This window comes from Leopardus geoffroyi, chromosome D1 (assembly GCF_018350155.1).
Source record: "Leopardus geoffroyi isolate Oge1 chromosome D1, O.geoffroyi_Oge1_pat1.0, whole genome shotgun sequence".
Lineage (NCBI taxonomy): Eukaryota > Metazoa > Chordata > Mammalia > Carnivora > Felidae > Leopardus > Leopardus geoffroyi.
In genome coordinates this window covers 27047608-27069298 of record NC_059329.1, presented here as the reverse complement: position 1 = coordinate 27069298, position 21691 = coordinate 27047608, and the positions used below count along the sequence as shown (strand labels likewise).

General features: G+C 51.3%; 1 protein-coding gene and 1 long non-coding RNA gene across 3 annotated transcripts in view; one reads left to right on the top strand and one right to left on the bottom strand.

Moving 5' to 3' along the window:
• Window positions 1-117: 117 nt before the first annotated feature.
• On the top strand, window positions 118-21254 carry ADAMTS8 (ADAM metallopeptidase with thrombospondin type 1 motif 8). 2 transcript variants are annotated; one of them, XM_045483483.1, is made up of 9 exons: window positions 122-1337; window positions 9329-9568; window positions 10374-10509; window positions 11189-11356; window positions 12333-12634; window positions 14937-15120; window positions 17526-17698; window positions 17820-17995; window positions 20043-21254. In XM_045483483.1, the coding sequence occupies exons 1-9, from the start codon at window positions 162-164 to the stop codon at window positions 20611-20613; spliced, it is 3126 nt and encodes a 1041-aa protein (XP_045339439.1). In that variant the 5' UTR covers window positions 122-161; the 3' UTR covers window positions 20614-21254. The 2 variants fall into 2 exon arrangements, with proteins under 2 accessions (XP_045339440.1, XP_045339439.1); XM_045483484.1 differs by lacking the exon at window positions 11189-11356 and having other exon boundaries at window positions 118-1337.
• The window catches only part of LOC123600947, a 34598-nt gene continuing 16747 nt past the window's right edge, over window positions 3841-21691 (bottom strand). Inside the window, exon 2 of the long non-coding RNA XR_006713893.1 lies at window positions 3841-4129. This is a non-coding gene — a long non-coding RNA (uncharacterized LOC123600947). The remainder of the gene's footprint in view (window positions 4130-21691) is intronic.

Here is a 21691-nt window from a genome sequence, read left to right as displayed (position 1 = left end):
GGGGGGGGGGGGGGGGGGAGCGCGTCTCCCTGACTCCTGATTGGTTTTACATTTCATCCAATTTTTTTTCTGTCTCCTCTCTCGCTCCCTCTTTTCAGTTTCTCTCTCTGATCCCAGGGGAGGGGAAACGGGAATAGTGAGAGATCAAAAATAAACCTCTTATGTCAAAGCCGGGAAGCAAGTATAAATACGAAGAGCTCTGCAGCCCACTCGGTGCTTCCCGGGGTGGGGAGGAGGCAGGAGGCGGCTGCGCGGGGACGACGTGCGGGGCAGGGGCGGAGGACGGGCGCACGCGGCCCGGGGCGCCAGTTTGCTCGCGCTCTGCTCGGCGGGCGGGCGCGGGAGGAGCGGCCTGCGCCAGCCAGAGGGGCCGCTCGGGGACTGCCGTCGCCGCCGCCAGGCCCCCGCTGGCCCAGTCGGCCAGCGAGCTGATTGATTTGCTTTTTCCTGGAGAGAGCGGCCGGGCTGCGCTCGCGCCGCCAGCACCTGCCCGCGCCGGGCCGCCTTCTTCCCACTCCTGCGCCGCTGCCGGAGCCCCCATGCCCCGCGCCGCCCCCCGGTGGCCGCCGCTCCTGCTGCTGCTGCTGCTGCCGCCGCCGCCGCCGCTGGCCCGCGGCGCCCCGGCCCGGCCCGGCGCCCGGGGGCAGGCCTCGGAGCTGGTGGAGCCCACGCGGTTGCCGGGCAGCGCGGGCGAGCTCACGTTCCACCTGTCCGCCTTCGGCAAGGGCTTCGTGCTGCGCCTGGCGCCGGACGCCAGCTTCCTAGCGCCCAATTTCAAGATCGAGCGCCTCGGGGGCTCCGGCGGGGCGGCCGGGGGCGAGCGGGAGCTGCGCGACTGCTTCTTCTCCGGCACGGTGAATGGGGAGCCCGAGTCGCTGGCGGCCGTCAGCCTGTGCCGTGGGCTGAGCGGCTCTTTCCTGCTGGACGGCGAGGAGTTCACCATCCAGCCTCAGGGCGCGGGGGGCTCCCTGCACCAGCCTCACCGCCTGCAGCGCTGGGGGCCCGGGCCGCGCCGCGGGACCCCCGGGCTCGCCGCCGCCGCCTCTGAAGCCCACCCCCTCCCTGGAGGACCCGAGTGGGAGGTGAAGGGAGAGGGTCAGAGGCAGGAGAAAGGAGACGAGGAGCAGGAGAAGGAAGAGGAGGAGGAGGAGGAGGAGGAGGAGGAAACGGAGGAGGAGGAGGAGGAGGGCAAAGAGGATGCAGAAGGCGCCAGCGAGCAGCCACCACCCCTGGGGGCCACGAGTCGGACCAAGCGTTTTGTGTCTGAGGCTCGCTTCGTGGAAACGCTGCTGGTGGCCGATGCGTCCATGGCTGCCTTCTATGGAGCCGACCTGCAGGTAGGATTCACTTTGCCTGGAGGCCCCCAGTCACCTCCTAGAGCCTCCAAAATCTTCCCTTTCCAGTTCCTCTGAGAAAACCCTTCACATCCCTCATCCTTCCAAGACCGACCCCAAACAAGGTTCTTTCCTTTCTGAGAAGGTGCAGGAACTCTTTTCTTAGCCTCTGACCCCTGGGCTACCTGCTGCCCCCCATCCCACCGCCCCCCCCCCCGTCCTTTCTAATTTAGAGTGGAGGTCCTGGCGCCTCCTCCTCTGCTACTCACCTTCACCCCTCGCATCCTGAATCTCCTTCAGCACTTGGCAAACTGAACTAAAAGTGGGTTTTCAAGCACAACAGCTCCCCCCACCCCCCAACCCAGGCACCTGACTCTCCCAACAGAGATGAAAATTGGACATTTTGGAAGAGCATCCACCCCACCCTCCATTTCCCAGCCCTCTACTGGCTCCAGACCTGACAGGTTCCCAAGGAAAGTCAGCTGGGTTGGAAAGATGTGGCTGTTTCATTCCCTTCGTGTACAGAACTGAGGTTGCCATAAGTAAAAGACATTGTTTGGAAGGAGTTGAACCTGGAAGGGGGCTGCCCAACTTCTGTGTACCCAGCTGGTTCTGATCAAGGGGCGTGGACTACCTTGCCAACCTGGCACTCAGCCCCGGGCAGAACTTCGCAGTGCCAGCATCAGCACAAGAAGGGAGGGGAACAGAATTTCTGCCTGGGGGTTAGCCTGGGAGACTGAAGCTTCAGTGGAAAAGTGAGGGGAGAAAGCAGTGGGGATATGAACTTTCAGTGAACGCTTCTTGTGGAGCCAGAACTCTCCTTGGTCCACCCCAGCTGCTCTCAGCCCAGACACAGCTCTCTACTGAGCTTGGCTGGGCAGGAACATGGAGTTCAGGGGACAGCTCCTGTAGCCAGACCACGTCTAACTAGATTCAGAGGTGGTGCAGACTCAGCAAGAGGTATCTGTGTCACCCTGTGTCCCAACACCTCCCCCAAGCACCGGGTGAAGTACAAGGGTTCCAGGAGAGGGCCGTACTTTCTCTTCCCCTGAGGAGCACAAAACCAGGGGCGTGCTAGGTAGAGAAGACCGGCCCTCCCAGCGGTCATAGATCCCTGCAGCAGGGATCCTGGCCACTGCCGCAGTTTAGTTGATACTTTTTCAGCAATGGCAATCTTGGCCAGTGATCCTATTCTAGGATCAGCCCGTGCCCAACTGTTGGGGGCACCGAGTGCTTCAGCATCACCGGTGCCGAACAGTCTAGATGATGCACCCCATCTTCCTCACTCTGCAATCACGGGGAAATGCATCTAGATGGAAGGATGGGAAGAGATAGGGGTGAGTGGCCCATGTGGCTGCTTCTCTGGTTACTGTAGAAGCAGGCTCCTTTGCACACTGTTGTAGTATTCACTTCTGCCACGTGCTGGTAAGGCAGCTTTGAGCCATCGGTGTGGTCTTTCCAATGGGCTTTAGGTCTATGATGACTGCATATCTGCTTCCCTGCCCACCCTAAAAGCAAAAGGAGGCACCAGCCAACTCCCCTGACTCCTTTCCTCAAGCAAGTCCTCAAAAGGGTGGTTAATGGGGCTTCTCCCATCACAGGTTAGGGCCACCACACCTGGCTATTAGGGAGCTCTACCAGAGAAAGGCTGAAAGTACAATCATTGCAAACCCTGAGCTGAGGTGCTGAGCCACTCCCCATGCATGGACCGGTTTCTGACATCTGCCTGAGAACCAGGAGGTAGGAAAGACAAGAGCACAAGGAAGCATCAGATAAAGTAATTACTTTTCAGGCTTCAGAGCCAAAATGTTTTCCCTACTGTCTTCCTACCATCTCACTCAGCCCATCACCTAGTAACTTAAGATACAGAGTATTTACCTCAAGGATATACTTGGCTGGGCTGGGCTGGGTCTGCCTCGGGTTCTCTTCACAGAGGCACCCAGGAACACTTCTACCCTTACAGATTTCTGACCGGATGACCCAGTACATGCTTGTCCCAACCCCTCTCCCTCCCCATATGCTGTTTCTGGACCGCCCACAGACACACACCTTGCACCCAGCCAGCCTCCATGGGTCAGAAAAGCATATCAGAATAGGCATCAGGCACCTGTATAGGCTGAGGGCCTCTCCCTAGGGGATCTGCTTCCAGGTCTTATACCTGAAGGAAAAGTCCTGTCTCAGCTGTACCAACTCCATCACCTCCCCTTTGGTCTCATTATGTCACAGCCCACTTACACCCCTGCCTGCTGTCACCACGCTGGGGTGGGGCAGGGGCTGAGGCACAGCTGCTTCTGTGACCTCCCACTGACCCCTCTGCTTTGACTGCTTACCAGCTGTGGAGATGCCACAGGATAGACTTGAACTTCTCAGCTCAATCCCCTGGACTTCCTAAACATGTCCACGAGCTCAGCTAAGACAAGAATGAATGTCATGTTCTAGTTCCCCAAGACCTTGCCTGCCCAGATCCATATCCCCAAAATAGAATCCAGTTCTTTATAAGTAACTCTCCGAGGCATCTCCTAGAGACTTCATTTGCACAGATGGAAGGCACTTTGGGGTATCTTAGCAGGCAGTGGCGTAAGGTAAGGATGAAGGGATTTTACCCCCTTGAGGGCTTGCATTTCCTCATCTGTGAGGCCAGACACCTGGACTAGGTGATCAGTGCTAATGTAAGCATCAGTGAGGCTGCTTTTCATGATGAGTCTTCTAGAAAATTCAGCACTATGTGGGGAAACCGTGCTCTGAGTGCGTTCAATTTGCATAACGGTTTGTATGCATCACCTCAGAGGAAATACCTGTGAGGAAGGCAGAGGAAAAAGGTTCCGCTCACAGGGAATCTGTGACTCTCTCAAGGTCACACAACTAGTAAGCAGCAGGTCTGGGTCACAATCCAAGTGTCCTGAACCTGAGTGCAGTGCTCTTTTTGTCTTGTGCCATGAGGTTGCGTTAGCATGAGAAGGGTATGTGGCTCTGTGGCCCTACACTTGTCCATATTGTAGGAATAGGTCATTGAATCCAGCAGTCCAAAGATGCCCAGCCAAAGTGGGAGGCCCTATCCTGGGAAGAAACCACCTCAAGGCCAAGGGAAAGAATTAGCCATGCTAGAAGCCGGTCACACTGTTAAGCGACAATGAAGTTTTCCAGAACTCTGTACACTTGAGTTCACTTAATCCCTTGACAGAAGGGCCCCCCCCCCCACCTCCCACCTTCTTATCTGGTTTCAGAGTTAATGAGCTCAGACAAAGGGGGCTTTCTGAAAGCAGGGACCACCTCGGAAGAGGCCATTAACTCTGTCTGCATCCGGCTGCTGCTGATTGTTCCCTGGATGAATCTGGAGCAGGAACGCAGTGAGGGGCAGGCTGAGCCGTGCCCCACACTCAGTCTGAGAAATCCATCCTGCCGGTGGATCAGCTGCCAGCTGAGCTCTGAATTCTTTGCTTAGCAGGGAGAGTCCTAGAAGTGGTAATCATCATCCCCAGAGAAGACCAGAGGACTCCCAAGATGTCAGGCTACCAGCAAGGGATTTCAGGAAAGGGTTAAGTCCTAGCGATTCCATCTCCCCTTTACCCATATCCTCTGGGAAAATGTCTCCCACAAGCCCACATATCCCAGTGTGTCCAGCACAATCCCCACTTAGGCCTGTTCTGGCATAATTATTAGTAGCATCATCTTCACTCTCAAAAGTGTCCTGGTTTGGATAAAAACAGAAGCAGACACACACCCCCACTGGCTCTATATCCCCCATGAGGATGGGGGAAAGACAAGTGTTACGTCCCAGGTGAATTATGTTCTCCTTCCAAGAGGAGTCTCTTCCAAGAATGATCAACAATACACAGTTTTTCCCAAAGAAAATGCCTTGATATTCAAAGGTCTTTGATTTGCCACTTCTGCCTCCTCAGGTGTAGACAATGCCAGGTGTAAGCTTGCTTGCTGGCTTGATTTGGGTTTGTTTTGGCTATGCTGTCGCTGTCCTTGCAGCATCCAGGATAGGCAGCAGTGTGGTGAGTAAAAGCATATGCTTCGAAGGATAATCAAAATGACTGAGTGTCCTTGAGTAAGTTACCAATGTCTTTGGGCCTCGATTTCTTCGCCAGCAAAATAGGAACGGTTATACCAATGTCCTAGCATTGTCTTGAGGATACAAGACAATATAGAGAGCACCTGACCCAGTGCCCAGCACATAGTAGGTGCTCAACAAAGAGGAATTAATACCAGAGTTGCCTTCGGTGATGACATTTGTCAGAGGAGGAGGGTAGTGTGGTCACACACCTTCATAGCCAGCCCACTGCTGTGTTGGCTCCGCTGTCCCACGCAGCAGGGAGGCCTTCCTTTCCAGCTTGCTCAGCTCAGAGTGTTTAAGCTTGACTCACTGTGGTTCCAGTCAGTGTGTATACCTTTGGAGAGGGACATTGCCCCTTGCTGGTTTTTTTAATGTTTTATTTATTTTCGAGAGACAGAGAGAGAGAGAGAGAGCACTAGTGGGGAGGGGAGCAGAGAGAGTGAGACACGGAATCGGATACAGGTTCCAGGCTCTGAGCTGTCAGCACAGAGCCGAACACAGGGCTCTAACTCACAAACCGCAAATCATGACCTGAGCCGAAGTGGGAAGCTTAACTGATTGAGCCACCCGGGTGCCCCGCCCCTTGCTGCTTTGAGAATGAGGAGCGATAAAGGACATCAGTGCAGGACCCTCTCTCTTCTCCAATTGCTTCTTTACTCTCTTTGGCCTCTCCCCCACCTCCTCGGCAATCTGGGGCCCTAGGGAGACCCCCAGCAGGAAAAGTATGGCACTGGTTGCTGAGCCCAGAGTGTTTCCATGTTGCCGTGCTCCCCTGCCTTGCCTCTCCCAGGTGTGCAGCAAGGAAGCGGTGGGACCCACAGTGTGAAGAGCAAGTGAGCCAAGCATAAGGATGACAGAGCAGAAGAAGCCGCTGGAAATGCATTTGGCCCAGGCCCAGCCTTCTCCTGGACTCCCACCACACTTGGCTTTGGCTGCCATGGGAGCTCTGGGGGAGGAATCTCCTTGTTTGTATTGCTAAGAATCAGAGTGCTATGTCTCAGCCTAGCTGGCTCGGGCATTTCTTTCTCTTTTTCAGGTCCTAGGGGCACTAGTGGAGGAGACTCCCTAGAAAGTGCCCCGCCTTTTCCCAGTGAGAATTAAGGGCATGAGGTCCCCAGGTCATTCAAGAGCAGGGATGTTGGACCAGCCCTGGCCAGGCTGGTCATGGGCTCCCACTTACCTGACTTGGTTGCTGGAGGTCATCTGCTATGCTGGGGCCCCCACACCACCAGGGGCACCATCTTGTTCACATTCTTTAGCAAGTAGCCCACACTTGTGTGGTGCACAGAGAGGTATATATGGACACCAGGTGGTGGAGTGAGCCGTCTGACCTTCTCCTTCACTGGCTCCTGAGCCCTCTCTCTGTGGGACTGTCAGTCGGGTCTAGCCTTTTGCCTAGGGTACTGACTGAGAATCGGAGGCTCACAGACTGACAGCCAACCCCACCTCCCCAGGTCCTTGCCCCTAGGTAACTGCAAGAGGAACTGCAAACGTCAGGCTTTCCTGCCATAGTTTCTTAGAGGAGCTAGCAGTGGGGATAGCAGTGCCTCCCATCTCCAGGAGCTCAGCAAGACAAGAGAGAAGGGGAGGACCAGGATTGGGGATTTTAACAGACACACTGAACCACATAGTTCTTGTAGCTCTCTATAAGAATTTGTAGCAATGGAAATTATCTTCTGAAATAGCAACCAGAAGGACATCCAAATGCTCTCAAGTCTAATCCACTGCCTTGAAAAAAAAAAAAAAAAATGGCTCTCAAGCCTGCTCAGCCCTACAGTTATTTAGTATCTGGAGAAGATGCTGTGAGCTCCCTGAACTGCAAAGGAGGAGACTCCCTGAAAATCTTAGTTTCGGGAAGCCTCCGCTGATGCCTCAGCCCCTCCTTTGTACACAAATGTACACCCCTGTGCCTTTGGTTTTCCCTGGGGACATGGCTGGTGCATGGTCCCCACTCAGCTGCATTGCCCGAGAGCCCCAGTCTGATCTGGTCAGCTTGGGAACACAGATCCTTCTTAAACCTCAAGCCTTCCGGGACCAATGCTGAGCAGCTGGCATCTTGTGTTAACGCCTTTTTTGTAAGACATCATCTCCCCAATTTTGAGATTGTGAAATTGGGACTCAAAAGGAAGAAATCTTGTAAAGAGAGTTGCAGGTTGCCTCTGAAGAAACCCTAGGGCTTGGTCCCTGGCCCATCAGATTTGACCCTTCCTAGGGCAAGAGCGCAGGAGACTCTGCCCCCTGGAAACAGGGAAGCCTGGCCAGGAAGCAGCCTCAGCGAGCTCCCATTCCTCAGCCCTCACCCCCAGTTGCATAATGATGTGATTGCTTTTTTTCCCTCAGGAATCCAGCTCCAGGAGCAAGTGCCAAGTTTCAGCTTTGCTGATAAGATGTTTACATCAGCCTAAACATAGCTGGAGTGCTTGACACGCTAAGGAACCTGCCAACCCCTGTTTGTAGGGCTTACAAAATACCTGGCTCGTTGCCTGCGAGGTGAACAGACAGATCCCATTCACAAATAATGGGATTCGTCTGGAACTCCCACACATGGCCTCAACCGACAGAGCCTTTCACCTCTGTCCCTCTTTAGCCTTTCACCCTCCTCTCCCCTCCTTCCACTCCTACCTTCCAGACCACAGGAAAGAAAAAAAGAAAGGCTTATGGGAGACAGTGCCCTAGGAAACAGGGAGCAGGGCACATGAATGGCAGGCTCAGCTGGCCACACTCCTGGCTGAAAGCATGCGTGCCATTTCCCCCTTTTCTTCTGCACAATAGTCCAAGAGGACTCACTTCTAGAGGTCCCTGAAGCAGGAGAGTGAGCTCCATCTGGCTGCTTCCAAAGCCTTGGGAACAACCCAGGGGTAGGACAGAGGCCAAGCAATGATGTGGACTCCTTCAGCTGGCCTGGGCAGAACTGGAGGCAGGTGTGATCCTAAGCGCCTGGGTCTCATGAGGTCCACTGACTTCTCTCAAGCCCCTGGCAGAAGGGAATAGACCTTCTGGGATTGTCTAGAAACCAGCAGTCAAGCACTGGGAAACTACGCAAAGGGTGTAGACCTCAGAGACAGACGTGCTTGGGCTGGTGTCCCAGCTTTAAGAGCTGTGTGACCTTAGGCAGCTTGTTTGACTTGTGTGAACCTCTACTCCCTAATTCGTAAAATGGGGGTGACAGCGTCTACCGCACAGAGTTAGCATGAGCATCGAGTAAGGTGTGGGTCTGGTGACTGGTGCAGGCTGGCTACTGTTAGTAGTGATTATCGGAGCAATCTGCGGGCTAACAGTGCCCATCCTGAAGAGTAGAAGTTACCCAACAGGCACCAGGAAAATGCTCAACTAGATTCTAAGGGGCACATTCTACTAACCTCGAACACTCAAACAATTGCTTCTGGGCTGAGAACAGAGAGGGGATGGGGGTGGCTGGCACAGAGGCGGTTGATGTCAACGTTAAGGTAGAATAATCAGTGCGGTCCAATAGGACTTTCTGTGATGATGGAAATGTTCTGTCTGCTGAGTTTAATACAGAAGCCTTGAGCCATAGATGGCTACTGATGTGCTTGAACTGTAGCCAGTGTGACAGAGGAACTGTAACTTTAATTTTATTGCATTTAAACTTTAGATTTACGGAGTCACCTGCAGCTGGTCAAGATGTTAAATGCACAAGTTTTGGAACCAGGCCATCTGGGTTCAAATGCTGGCAGTATACTCATTAGCTTTGTGTTCTGGGTCAGTTACTGAGCCTCAATTTTCTTACAGGTAAAATGAAGGAATATAACGCCAGGGCCTCAGGGGTTTTGTGAGTCTTCAGCAACATGCCGCAAATCCAGTGCTCAGCACAGAGCCTGGCACGTGGGACGCATATCAAGGGGTGGTGGCAGTGGGCAGGCAACAGGCCGGAAGATGTAACCCTCCCCTCGACCTGCCCCCTTCTTCCCAACAGAACCACGTCCTGACGCTAATGTCTGTGGCAGCCCGAATCTACAAGCACCCCAGCATTAGAAACTCCATCAACCTGATGGTGGTAAAAGTGCTGATCGTGGAAGATGAAAAGTGGGGCCCAGAAGTGTCTGACAACGGTGGCCTTACCCTGCGTAACTTCTGCAACTGGCAGCGGCGTTTCAACCAGCCCAGCGACCGGCACCCGGAACACTTTGACACAGCCATTCTGCTCACCAGACAGGTTTGTGGGCTGGCTCCAGAAACCCCAGGGAGGAAGGGAGGCAGGATGGGCGGATCAAAAGGGAGGGCCACTAAGGCCTGCCCAAACATGGGAAATGTCTCCCTGCTGGCCCCAGCTGGACGCCAGGAGCCTCATGTGCCGAACGAAGACGAGGGGGAGGTCATGAGGACAAGTGTGAGGTATTTGCAGGGGAAGGACAGGAATCTTGCAAGGGCCCTTTTCCAAAAGTTTGTGACCAGCTGTCTGCTGAGGTCATAACAAGAGGAAATGTGCTCACACTGCCCAGTAAGAGATCGGGAGTTGGAACGAAGAGAGGAGAGCCATCTGCAGTGGTTGTTAAACACAGAGGCAGGTAACCGGAGATTTGGTAACCTTCAAACCAGGAGGCAGGCCTGCCCGCCTATCTGGTAAATTGAAACAGAGCTTCCCAAAGGCTGAAGACTCTAATAACATGTATCAGGCGCTCTTGATGTCTTCAGTCCTCATAGCAGCCCCACAAAGCCCCATTTCACAACTGAGGAAACTGAGGTACAGATCGGCCACACTGTGGTAGCACTCATAGTCAAGCCTACACAGTCTTGCTGCAGGTCAGTACTCATAACCCCTGTGCTACCCTGCCTTCCAAAACAAGCTGGCCCCAGGACACACCAACACAGAAAAAGAAATGGGTTTCCTCACACGAGTGGCCTTTGTGAAGAAACAGGGCATTTGGCTTAAAAATTTTCCTTCAACTCAGGAAGAGCAGAAACAGGAAGACGTTCTGTTCGATGTCTGTTCTCATGCCCTCTCTCTCTCTGCCAAGCAGAACTTCTGTGGGAAGGAGGGGATGTGTGACACCCTGGGTGTGGCAGACATTGGCACAATCTGTGACCCTAACAAGAGCTGCTCCGTGATCGAGGATGAGGGGCTCCAGGCAGCCTACACTCTGGCCCACGAGCTAGGTAAGACTTGCCATGCCACGTCTACTGTACTGTGTCAGAGGGATCTGCCGCTTCCAAATCCAGGCCAGCCCAGGGTCTAAGGAGTGCAGATCTCACACACGGCCAGGTTCTACCCAGAATTAGGACAGACTGATTCTATGCAAATAGATACTGTGCCTTCTCCATTGCCACCCTGAGCATGAGGCCATAATATTAAAATAGGGTCTTGGACCATCAGCAGAGGTCACCAGCAAAATGCCAAATGAAACAAATGCTCAGGTCGAGTTGCGATGCTTTGCCAGAGCTAAGTGGTAAGAACTCTGGGCAGATCCATTGGCACTGCATAAGCAAGCAAATCATTGAGGTACATGTGAATTTAGGACAGGCTGAGGCAGAAAACAAAGGGAAATCAATGTTCCTCAGTATTCTGAGAAAGCTTCCTGAGAGAGAAAAGCCCAGAGTGAAGCCTGAAACAAAAATCTTTAAGGAACAGGGGCATGGCTGTTCCCATGAGGAGCCGGTGACTGGTTAGCCCTTGAGATGCCTTCTTCTGTCAGCAGAGGGTAACTGTCTTACAAGAGGGGGGTGGGTTGGTGCTAGGCCTTGTGAGGAGCCCTCAGGGAGGGGCAGGGCGGAGTGGAGGGCAGTGGAGGGCAGTGGAGGCCAGTTAGGGTGGACTTCAGGTCTCTCTTTACCCCAGGGCACGTCCTCAGCATGCCCCACGACGACTCCAAGACCTGTGCACGGCTCTTTGGGCCCATGGGCAAACACCACATGATGGCACCCCTCTTCGTCCACCTAAACAAGACACTGCCCTGGTCTCCCTGCAGTGCCATGTACCTCACGGAGCTCCTGGACGGCGGGCATGGTAGGTGTCCCTCCGGCTTCTCCCTGCTTCTTTCTGGCCAGCTGCTGGTGGTTGAGGTCTGCCCAGCCCACCTCCTGGATTGCTAGATTGCCGTTGGCACCTGCGCTGTTTCTGGCTGAGCTCCTTCACAAAGCATCAGAGATGTTTAGGATAGAAGACACCAGAGATATGTTCCTCACCCAACCTCCCGTGCTATGGCAGGCTAACCATCCTCACAAGGCATGCTCTTCCTTGCCCTATCTTCTAGCGGCCAGTGTGCTGGGCTAATTTAGATGATTAGTCACAGAGCAGGGAGAATTAGTCTGAGAAGGTTTACCTGGAAGAGGTGGGCTTGAACAGAGCTCGAAGGGATGGAAGAATGTAGTACAGAGGAGAGAATAGAGCATCTGGACTGGAGACACAGATCATGCGGCAGCTTAGAAATGGCAAAGAGGCAGGGAATGAGTGGTGTGAGAGCAAGGGCAAGGGGGATGGGGGAGAGGGGTGGCCTGGTCAAAACAGTTTGACTTATTGGGCAAAGCACTGAAAACATAATTTATTTGTGGTTGTTCTCATTGAAGAAGATAGGGACACCTATGATACAAAAATAGTAGATTATCCAAACACCAATCCTTTGACTTTATTTTGCATGCCATGGTTTTTGAGAGCACATTTACATCCCCAATTATATGTGATGTAAATTAGTATGTCAGCTAGCTGGCCTTCCCTAGGTGAACACTGAATGTATTCAAGATGTTCTGGATGACAACAAAAAAAATTCAATCCTAGTAAAATGTTTACTACTGATAGTCAAAAATGGGATAGGCTCATATAGATGATTGAGTGTTGACAGTTTTTAGCTTGTCAAATAAACTACGATGGCTGGGCCTTCAACCCCAGCAATAATGTGGGAGTGTAATGTGGGAGGCTACGGAGAGCTGAGAGCGGGAAACTCCTGCTTCTCATTCTTGTTCTTCTGCTTTCCTCCATTTCTCAGGAGACTGTCTCCTGGATGCTCCCACTTCAGCCCTGCCCCTCCCGACAGACCTCCCAGGCCGCAGGGCCCTGTATGAGCTGGACCAACAGTGCAAGCAGATCTTTGGGCTGGGTTTCCGCCACTGCCCCAACACCTCTGCACAGGACATCTGCGCCCAGCTGTGGTGCCACATGGATGGTGCTGAGCCCCTTTGCCACACGAAGAACGGCAGCCTGCCATGGGCTGATGGAACGCCCTGTGGGCCTGGGCACCTCTGCTGGGATGGCAGCTGTCTGCCTGAGGAGGAAGTGGACAGGCCCAAGGTGAGGGACAGCCACTTGGGGGGTGTGGAAGGAGAGGGAGGAGGAGGCTGTTTTCAAGGAGGAAACCACACTTGAGGGCCATGAACTGAGAGACTTTGGGCTAGGCTGCAACCATGACCTCTAAGTAAAATCACTCATCTTTTAGCAAACAAAGCAAAGCATATTTACCCAAACTCAAGAGGAACTCTTCGAGGCCGTACTCTCGAATGCCAGATGGTGGCAGATGGATGACGCTACCAGTGCTCAGGGCATTTTGGGAACTCCCCCTTGGTAATTGCTTTGGGGTTGACTTGAAGGCTTGTGAGGATTGGTGATAGGTATGAAGCATTCCAGCACAAAGGCCAGAACTTCACCATTCAATAGAGGGAGGCCATCATGAATTCCATTACAAACAGATAGAGTGAAAACAGAAGAGGAACATTCAAGAACTGAGGGAAAGGTATCCATATCCTTCCTGTGTCTGAGCTGCATTCATAATCAGAGGTCAGGAGAATGAGATTAATTGTGAGAATTCCATAATCAAGAGGGGAGAAGGAATCAAAGCTGTTTCTGACCAGGCAGAGAAAACTTGGCCTAGGACAGAGTAAACTTACAAGAAAAACCAAGGCTATGCCAGCAAGAGTTTTTAAATGATTCGCTTCTTTGCCCTGCTCTTAATACTTCCAAACCGTGAGGCTGATCACATTTCTCTTACTGCGAGTCACGGAGCCTGCCTATGAAACAGCATCCGCTGAGTTTTGCAGCCTGGTCCCGGTCCAGCACTGAATCACCGGGGTGGCCTGAGCACTCCCTGTCCAGAGGACTATCCTCAGTGGCATGTCCTTTGCACTGAGGCTCAGGAGCGGGCTCAGGCCAGGTAAGCCACACTCTATCTAAGCTCGAACCAGGGCAGGATTCACGGATTCATCCTCAGCCACTTATCCTCCCCATTCAAACACTAAGCTTCTCTTCTAGGTACTGACCCCCACCCCCATCCCCCATAGCATGTGCTTCACGCATTACTGAGGAGAGGGGAGGGGGTCTGTCCAACGTTCCCCAGCACCAGAGCCAAACTCAATGCAGGGAGACTTTGACAAGGAATGATCATGGGATGATGTTTACCATCTATTTTTAAGGACAGAAAACAGTTCATAAAACACTATATGACAGAATCAAAAGTATGTAAAGTAAAAACATTACATCTTTATTATTTTCCAGAGCAAAAGTATAAGGAGTTATCAATGAAAATTACAGCAGTGGTTTTATTTGGGCAGTGGTATTTTTTTTTAATTTTTTAAATTAATGTTTATTTTTTTAAAGAGAGAGAGAGCAGGGGAGAGGCAGAGAGAGAAGGAGACGCAGAATCCGAAGCAGGCTCCAGGCTCTGAGCTGTCAGCACAGAGCCCAACGCAGGGCTCAAACTGAACGAACCAAGAAATCATGACCTGACCCAAAGTCGGACACTTAACCAACTAAGCCACCCAGGCGCCCTGGGTAGTGTTTTGTTTTGTTTTTTTTTAAGTGTCATTTTCTCATTTATACTTTTCTGGGTTTTTCTTTTTTTACATAAGTAAATAATACTTTTGTCATTTTAAAAAATTATTTTGCTTTTGAAAACTCTATGAACCTATCAAGGGCAAAGCTCTGTTCTCCCAGGTTGATTGTAAAGACAGAAGCAACTCTATTTCCCGGACATTATCCTACCACTGGAACTGGTAGCTGGTAGACAGATAGCAACAGTTCCCAGCAATTATTACTTTAAACCAGGACTTCTCAACCTCGGCCCTAGAGACATTTGGGGCTGCATAAGTCTTGGTTGGGGGGTGGAAGGGGAGGATGTCTTCGTCATTGTTAGATGTTCATTGTTGGACATTTAGCAGCACCCCATCCTCTATCCACTAGAGGCCAGCAGCATTTGCCCTCGCCAGTTGTGACAACTAAAATGTCTTCAAACATTGCCAAATGTCTCCAGAGGATAAAATTGGCCCAGATGGAGAACTGCTGCATTAGACACAACCTTATTCCCATAAAATGTTGTTTCATTCAACAACTAATACCAAGCACCTTACTAACAGCAAGACACTGTTTTAGACACAGGGGAGTCAGCAGTGAACAAGTCCCACACAGCCTCCATGTTCAAGAAGACGATAACCAAGCAAATCACACAGTCATTAAACAAATGATTAGGGAAGCTTACTGAACAACACCCACCATTATTATGAACATAGCTAGGTGAGGAGGTCAGGGCCATGGCCCCTGTTACACTGACAGCTGAGGCCTCCTCACCTCTTCTCCTGATTTAGTGCGGCCTTGTGTGTTTCAGGCTGTAGTGGATGGAGGCTGGGCCCCATGGGGACCCTGGGGAGAATGTTCCCGGACCTGTGGAGGAGGAGTACAGTTTTCACATCGTGAATGCAAGGACCCTGAGCCTCAGAATGGAGGAAGATACTGCCTGGGTCGGAGAGCTAAGTATCAGTCCTGCCACACAGAGGAATGCCCCCCTGATGGTAATGACCACTGATGGCCACGACTGTTGTCACTGCAGCAAATCCCCAGACAAGAAGTAGGGTGGGTCTCCTGGGGATGCAGAGCTTTCCTGAGATCCAGATATGAATGGACTCTGCAAGACACCAAATTTTAGGGCAAAGCTTAGTGGCCCCTCGACAGCTCTCACTTGGGCTGGGAGAGCATAGCAAAGTCAAGGAAATAAATTTCCCTTGTCTTCTAAGATGTGTAAATAGAGGATGTCATTCCCAACCAAACTCATTCAGGGGGTTGGGGGAGCTCTGCAGAGAGGCGAGAGTCTAGGATACTAATCCTCCTGGAGGCATCTGAACCCTCGTCTGTGTGCAGAATAGAAGTGTTTTCCAAAGCAACTGTCAGAGCCAAACCTCCACTGTCTTTCCAGCCAACATTCAGCCTAGGGCGGAGGGAGGGTTTCTGAATCTGATTCTAGTGCACATTCCTTCTGAGAAGAGTTGCCCATCTTCCCTTGGGGCCATGGCAACTGCCTAATGGAACCTTACCAGGGAGCAGCACCACCTCTAGTTGGCATATATTCCTACCCCCTAGTTCCCGCTAGAAAGCACACATGTTAACTCAGAGGCAGCAGGGGTAGCAGCAGAACTGGTGAGAGGGAGTCATTAGACATTTTTCCCCACCATCCCATCCAACTCCCCCTTGTGCAGCTCCAGGAAATGTTGGCAGGCAGCAAAAGACAAGCAGAGTTTTAAGGGAGATTCATCCAAGTGCAAAGACACACTGACATTGGGTTGGTGTCTAATGAGGGAATCTGTAGGCTTTGCAGTTTTGCAATGGCATGAGGGATCAACAATGGCATGAGGCTCTAGAAATTTTGCCCTGGAATCATGAGAATTTGCCTGGCATATGGGGTAAAGAGAAGGAGAGAGAAAAGAGAAGGGATGACTATAAGGCACAAGGTAGACATGGTGATAGTATGATCTCAGGATGCACCAGGGTCCATCCTCTCAATCAAGTGGTTTTTAGTGCCTCTTGTGTGGCTCAAACTATAATAGGTGTTATAAATGACCTTGTAAAAATGCACAAGACGTGTCCTCAAAGGACTTGCGGTCTAGTTAGAGATCCACCTGCCTTTTACAAAGCAATTAAAGCCTAATCTACGAGGCCTAGACCCCTAGACTTATGAAGAATTCGGAGCAAGGAAAAGCCTGAGCTAGTCTGAACCTTCACAGGGAGTTAGGGCTGAGCAGGGCCTGTACAATGGAGATAGGAATGAGGTGTAGGAGGATGTGTGCCAGGGAGGAGATGGGAAAGGTTTGAGAGGGGCTAGGATTCACTCAGGTGGAGTCAAGCGGCATACTAGCCCTTCAAAGCTACACAACAAAGGTTTGTGAAAGCTAAAAATGGTATCTGGAGATTCTCTGCACTGGCTGTCCGTCAGGGAAGCTTTTTGAAACACAGAGGCCCAGACTGCTCAGGTGCATTGAGTCAGAATCTCAGGAGTAGGGCATGGCCATCTGTGTTATGAAAATGTGTCCACAGGCCATGCAGATGTACAACTAGGGTGGAGAGCCTCGGTATTAAGAGCAGGTTTAATTTCAGGATTGTGGGGTAAAAACAACAACAACAACAACAACATATGTTACTCCTGACAGATTGTTCTGGAAGCAGCATGTAGCAGGATAGGAGAGGAGGCTGGGAACTAGGTCTCACATGAAACCGCAATGCCTCTGCTCGTGGGAGGTGGACTCAGATGGTGAGAGTGGGAAGGAGACACTTAAAATCACAGATTGTCCTGAATAGAGTGTAGGACTTAACAACAGGTTGGAAATAGTGGATGTAGACGCTCAAATGTTCAGCAGAAACCTGACTCCAGTGTCACAGCAGAATGTGGCAGTATCCCCAAGTGCAAACTAAACCAGTTAATGGAGAAGCCACATGGAGTTGGGCTTTTGCTGAGCTGGAGGTAATCTCACTACTACAAATGGAGGTCCCTCCAGAGACAGCCAGAATTACAGCCGGTGAGGAATAGGGGCAAGATCAGAACCAGAGATAGATCTAAGAGTTCTTGGATACATGTCCAATGTCACCAAGGAAGTCAAAATAGAGCACAATTAGCAGGGTCCCAAAAATATACTCCATGGAGCATTCAAGCTTACTGAGTTGTCCCCTGTAACTACTAAGTTTATTTATTTATAAGATAAAATTGGTATCTTCCCCAAATGGAAAGGACATTTATCCTTACCTTGCCACATGGACCTAGATTGGGCGAGTCTAGGAATGTTGAGCCCAGATGACACTGGACCTGTGTCCTGGGATTGGGTCAAAACCAGGAGGAATAAAGGGGCTCTGAATCCTGGCATTTCTGGTGCTGGGTCGTCCCTGCTCTAGCAAGCCATGTTACCTCCATGTAATTTCTTACTCTTTGTAGGGAAAAGCTTCAGAGAGCAGCAGTGTGAGAAGTACAATGCCTACAATTACACGGACATGGATGGGAACCTCCTACAGTGGGTCCCCAAGTACGCAGGGGTGTCCCCCCGGGACCGCTGCAAGTTATTCTGCCGAGCCCGGGGAAGGAGTGAGTTCAAAGTGTTTGAGGCCAAGGTGAGAATCCTGCTGGAGCTCAGAACTGCGGGTGGGGAGCAAGGCCACCTGGTTCGACCCCACCTGTGGGCTCCCTCTGTGCACACCATGCCCTCTGTTGCCCTCCCTCTCCCCACTGCAGGTGATCGATGGCACCCTCTGTGGGCCTGAGACTCTGGCCATCTGTGTCCGTGGCCAGTGCGTCAAGGCTGGCTGTGACCATGTAGTGGACTCACCTAGGAAGTTGGACAAATGTGGTGTGTGTGGGGGCAAAGGCAATTCCTGCAGGAAGGTGTCTGGTTCCCTCAACCCCTCCAGGTGAGTATCACCCACAGTCCTGTGCCTGGGTTCTAGAAGAGCTGGACAGGCTTTAGAATCACATCGGCCTAAGTGTGGACTGTAGCGGCCAGTTAATACCCACGCAGCACTGAGCTGTAGTTTCTCTCTAAAGCATTGGGAGGCCCCCCTATCTCAGAATCATTATAACAAGTCATGAGATGGGCGGAACCCTTGGCATAGTGTCTGACCCATAGAGAGGACGGTGCACAGGGCAGCCAGAGGCCCCGAGGATAGGGGTGTATCAGCTCTGAGTCAACCAGCAATACAGCTATGCTGACTAACCAGGGCCTTGGCCAGAAAGCAGCTCTCCCAGGCCTGTTTTGGGAAGGACATCTCACCCTACACCTGGTGAGTCCCACCCTTTCTTCAGGTGGATCTTTCAGAAAGGAGTACAAAGAGGGGGCGGGTCTTGGTGGCCTTAGGGCTTTCATGAATCTGACAACTCTGGATGCTTTGTCACGTCTTAAAGCCGTAAGTTCATAAAACTAGTATTTAAGTGCTTTTATCCCTGTAGCCTCGTTTGATTCCTAAAATAAGATCAGATGGCCAATACTATTATTCCCCATTTACAGATAAAGAAACTAAGGCATGAAAAGATCACATGATGCTCCTAAGGTCACACTGATAGTTAATGACAGCCGGGAAGAGAACCCAGGTGTCTTAATCCTGCGCTATTTTTTTCCTGCCGTGGCATACAATTCCCGGAGAGGAATGGCAAGGGCATATGTTACACGGCCACACTGTGCCCCTGTCTGTCTCTCACTATCTCTCACCTTATCGGGCTCAGAGAACAAAACCAGCCTACAGCAGACAACTTGGCAGTCTTCAAATTTAAACTCAAAGGATATAGAAAAAAGAAGCATGTGGTGTGAGATATTCAGCTACTGGGTCCGTTTGCTGGTTTTCTCTTAGGCATTAGACATATGGGGCTGTGGATTCTTTCAGAGCTGCCCTAAACTAAGTGGCTAGCCTGAGTGGATAGAAAGGCAAGAGTAGCACAGAACTGACTGCCTGTCCTCAACCTTCTTTGCTTTCTTCCCAGCCTATGTAACACGAGCACTTTTGCCCCAGAAGAGAAGACTAAAAACTAAGGTTTTTCCACCCCACATAAAGCCCTAGACCTACAGTAGAGTTGAAACATGTTCCCCGGGGTGCCTGGGTGGCTCAGTTGGTTAAGCATCTAACCCTTGATTTTGGCTCAGGTCATGATCTCATGGTTTGTGAGTTTGAGCCCCATGTCAGGCTTCATGCTGCCAGTGCAGAGCCTTCCTGGGAATCTCTTTCTCTCACTCTCTTTCTGCCCCTTACCCTCACACACTCATGCTTGCTCTCTCTCTCTCTCAAAATAAACTTGAAAGAAGAAAGAAAGAAAGAAAGAGAAAGAAAGAAAGAGAAAGAGAGAAAGAAACACATTCCCTATCTTCTCAGAAGCACACAGCTCATGCTGTCTGGACACACCGGAGGAAGGCAACTAGAAGCAGCATTTATCACTCTGGCTCCTGCCCTGGGGCCCTTTTAACCAAATACTAGGGACTGATTGGCTCTAAGAGGTAGAGTGAGATGTCCACCCTGGTTGGATTCTGGAACGGGAGTGTGGAACAGATTTTTCCACATGGGTTTGAGCTTTGAGTATGAAAGTTGCCAAGCAAAGTTATATACCAATGCAAGGAACTAAAAGTGTTTCAAGATCTCACTTGAGCCAAGAGCGGCCAGGTTTGGCAGCACTGATGCAGCTTTGCAAACCCTTCTGGGATATCTTCCTCTGTGCTGATGTCCAGATCCACACATCTAAACTCCAAGCATTTGAAACAGAGTTACCAGGCAAAGCAAAAACGCTTGAATATCCCAATGCACAGAACATTCCTATTGGCCTCAGCAGCTTATTTATCAGGAACTTTGGGGCAATTACTTGGATGATTTGCTGGTGGTTTGTGTCTGTCCACCCTGGTTACCAGCGTGCTAACTTCCTGAGGCACTGGGCTGGGTAGCCACTGGTCCTAAGGGTGTCTTTCTGTTCCTATCATAGTTACGGCTATAATGACATTGTCACCATCCCAGCTGGTGCCACTAACATTGATGTGAAACAGCGGAGCCATCCAGGGGTCCAGAACGATGGCAACTACCTGGCATTGAAGACTGCCGATGGGCAGTACCTGCTCAATGGAAACCTGGCCATCTCTGCCATAGAACAGGACATCTTGGTGAAGGGGACCATCCTTAAATATAGTGGTTCTATTGCCACCCTGGAACGGCTGCAGAGCTTCCGGCCCCTGCCTGAGCCTCTGACCGTGCAGCTCCTGACTGTCCCTGGTGAGGTCTTTCCCCCCAAAGTCAAATATACCTTCTTTGTTCCTAATGACGTGAACTTCAGCATACAGAACAGTAAAGAGAGAGCAACCACCAACATCATTCAGCCCCTGCTCAACGCGCAGTGGGTGCTAGGGGACTGGTCTGAATGCTCCAGCAGCTGTGGAGCTGGCCGGCAACGGCGGACTGTGGAGTGTCGGGACCCCCACGGCCAGGCCTCCGCCACCTGCAACGAGGCCCTGAAACCTGAGGATGTCAAGCCCTGTGGAAGCCAGCCGTGCCCACTGTGATCCAGCGGGGTGAGGCCAGTCTCGTGTTCATGGACTTGGGGTGCTGGAGTGCAGACAAAGGTACCCACTGTGGCAACCCTACCTATGGAGGTGGCGTGGCCTACCCAGGCCTGCCATTGCCATGGCCACTCCAATTCGGCATGAATTCACAATGCGGAGAAGAGAACGGGGACAACAGATCCTAAAGTCTACTATCTGGTGGGTTGAACCTAGTATGGGTTCAGGTAGAGGACATAGGTTAAAAGGTAAAAAAAAAAAAAAAAAAAAAAAAAAAAAAAAAAGCACTTATTGACCCAAACAGGAGACTCAGCCTGTTTGCAAAGGACTAGTAGAGTTAAATGAAAAAAAGTTTTTCCTATTTGGTTTCCCTGATAAATAATCTACCTCAGGGGGAAAAAATTAGTAAAACAGAGACTCGGAGTATGGGGTTGATGGCTAATGTCAAAGCTCCACAGCTGCGCCCCCGAGCCACCTTCAGAAATGACCTTGACTGTCTTCAGTATTAAAATCCATTGCCTAAAGGGCTGCAGATGCAGGACTGTGGAGAGCCGTGCAGGGTCTCAGGCTGCACCTGCAGGGGCGGGTCCATTTCAAGTATTTATGCAAATGTGTCTCTGAACTAAAGTGTGATCTTGTGCCAATGCAGTGGTCTGATCTGGTTCACTATTTCTTTGGAAAAGGCAGAGGACCCAGAGCCCAAGGACGGAGGCTAAAACTAGGTCAGCTGACCTTGAACGCACACAGGGAAGCTGGCACCTTGCCTGGGTCTCTCAGGCCTTCCTCTTGCTGAATCCAGCTCATTCAGGCAACTCTTCATCATAATCTAGACCAGTCATTCTCAAATTCGAGCAGGCATCCAGAGGGATTCTTAAAATACAGATTTCTGGGCCCTACCCCAAGTGTTACTGATTCAGTGGGTTAGAGAGGGAACCTGAGAATCTGCATTTCCAGCAAGTTCCCAGGTGATGTGGAGACTGCTGGTTTGAGAACCACTGCTCTGGTGGAAATATCCAACTCTGAGGTAACAGTGGCTGTGAGATGCCTCTGGGTTCATTATTCTTGAGAAAGACTATCCCAT

What these genes read in the sequence shown, in the direction of transcription:
- ADAMTS8 (XM_045483483.1), top strand. Translation starts at nt 162, where the DNA reads ATGTCAAAGCCGGGAAGCAAGTATAAATACGAAGAGCTCTGCAGCCCA. An exon ending in GCTCCTGGACGGCGGGCATG is followed by an intron (nt 11,357 to 12,332) that starts GTAGGTGTCCCT and finishes TCCATTTCTCAG; the next exon opens with GAGACTGTCTCCTGGATGCT. An exon ending in AGAGGAATGCCCCCCTGATG is followed by an intron (nt 15,121 to 17,525) that starts GTAATGACCACT and finishes TACTCTTTGTAG; the next exon opens with GGAAAAGCTTCAGAGAGCAG.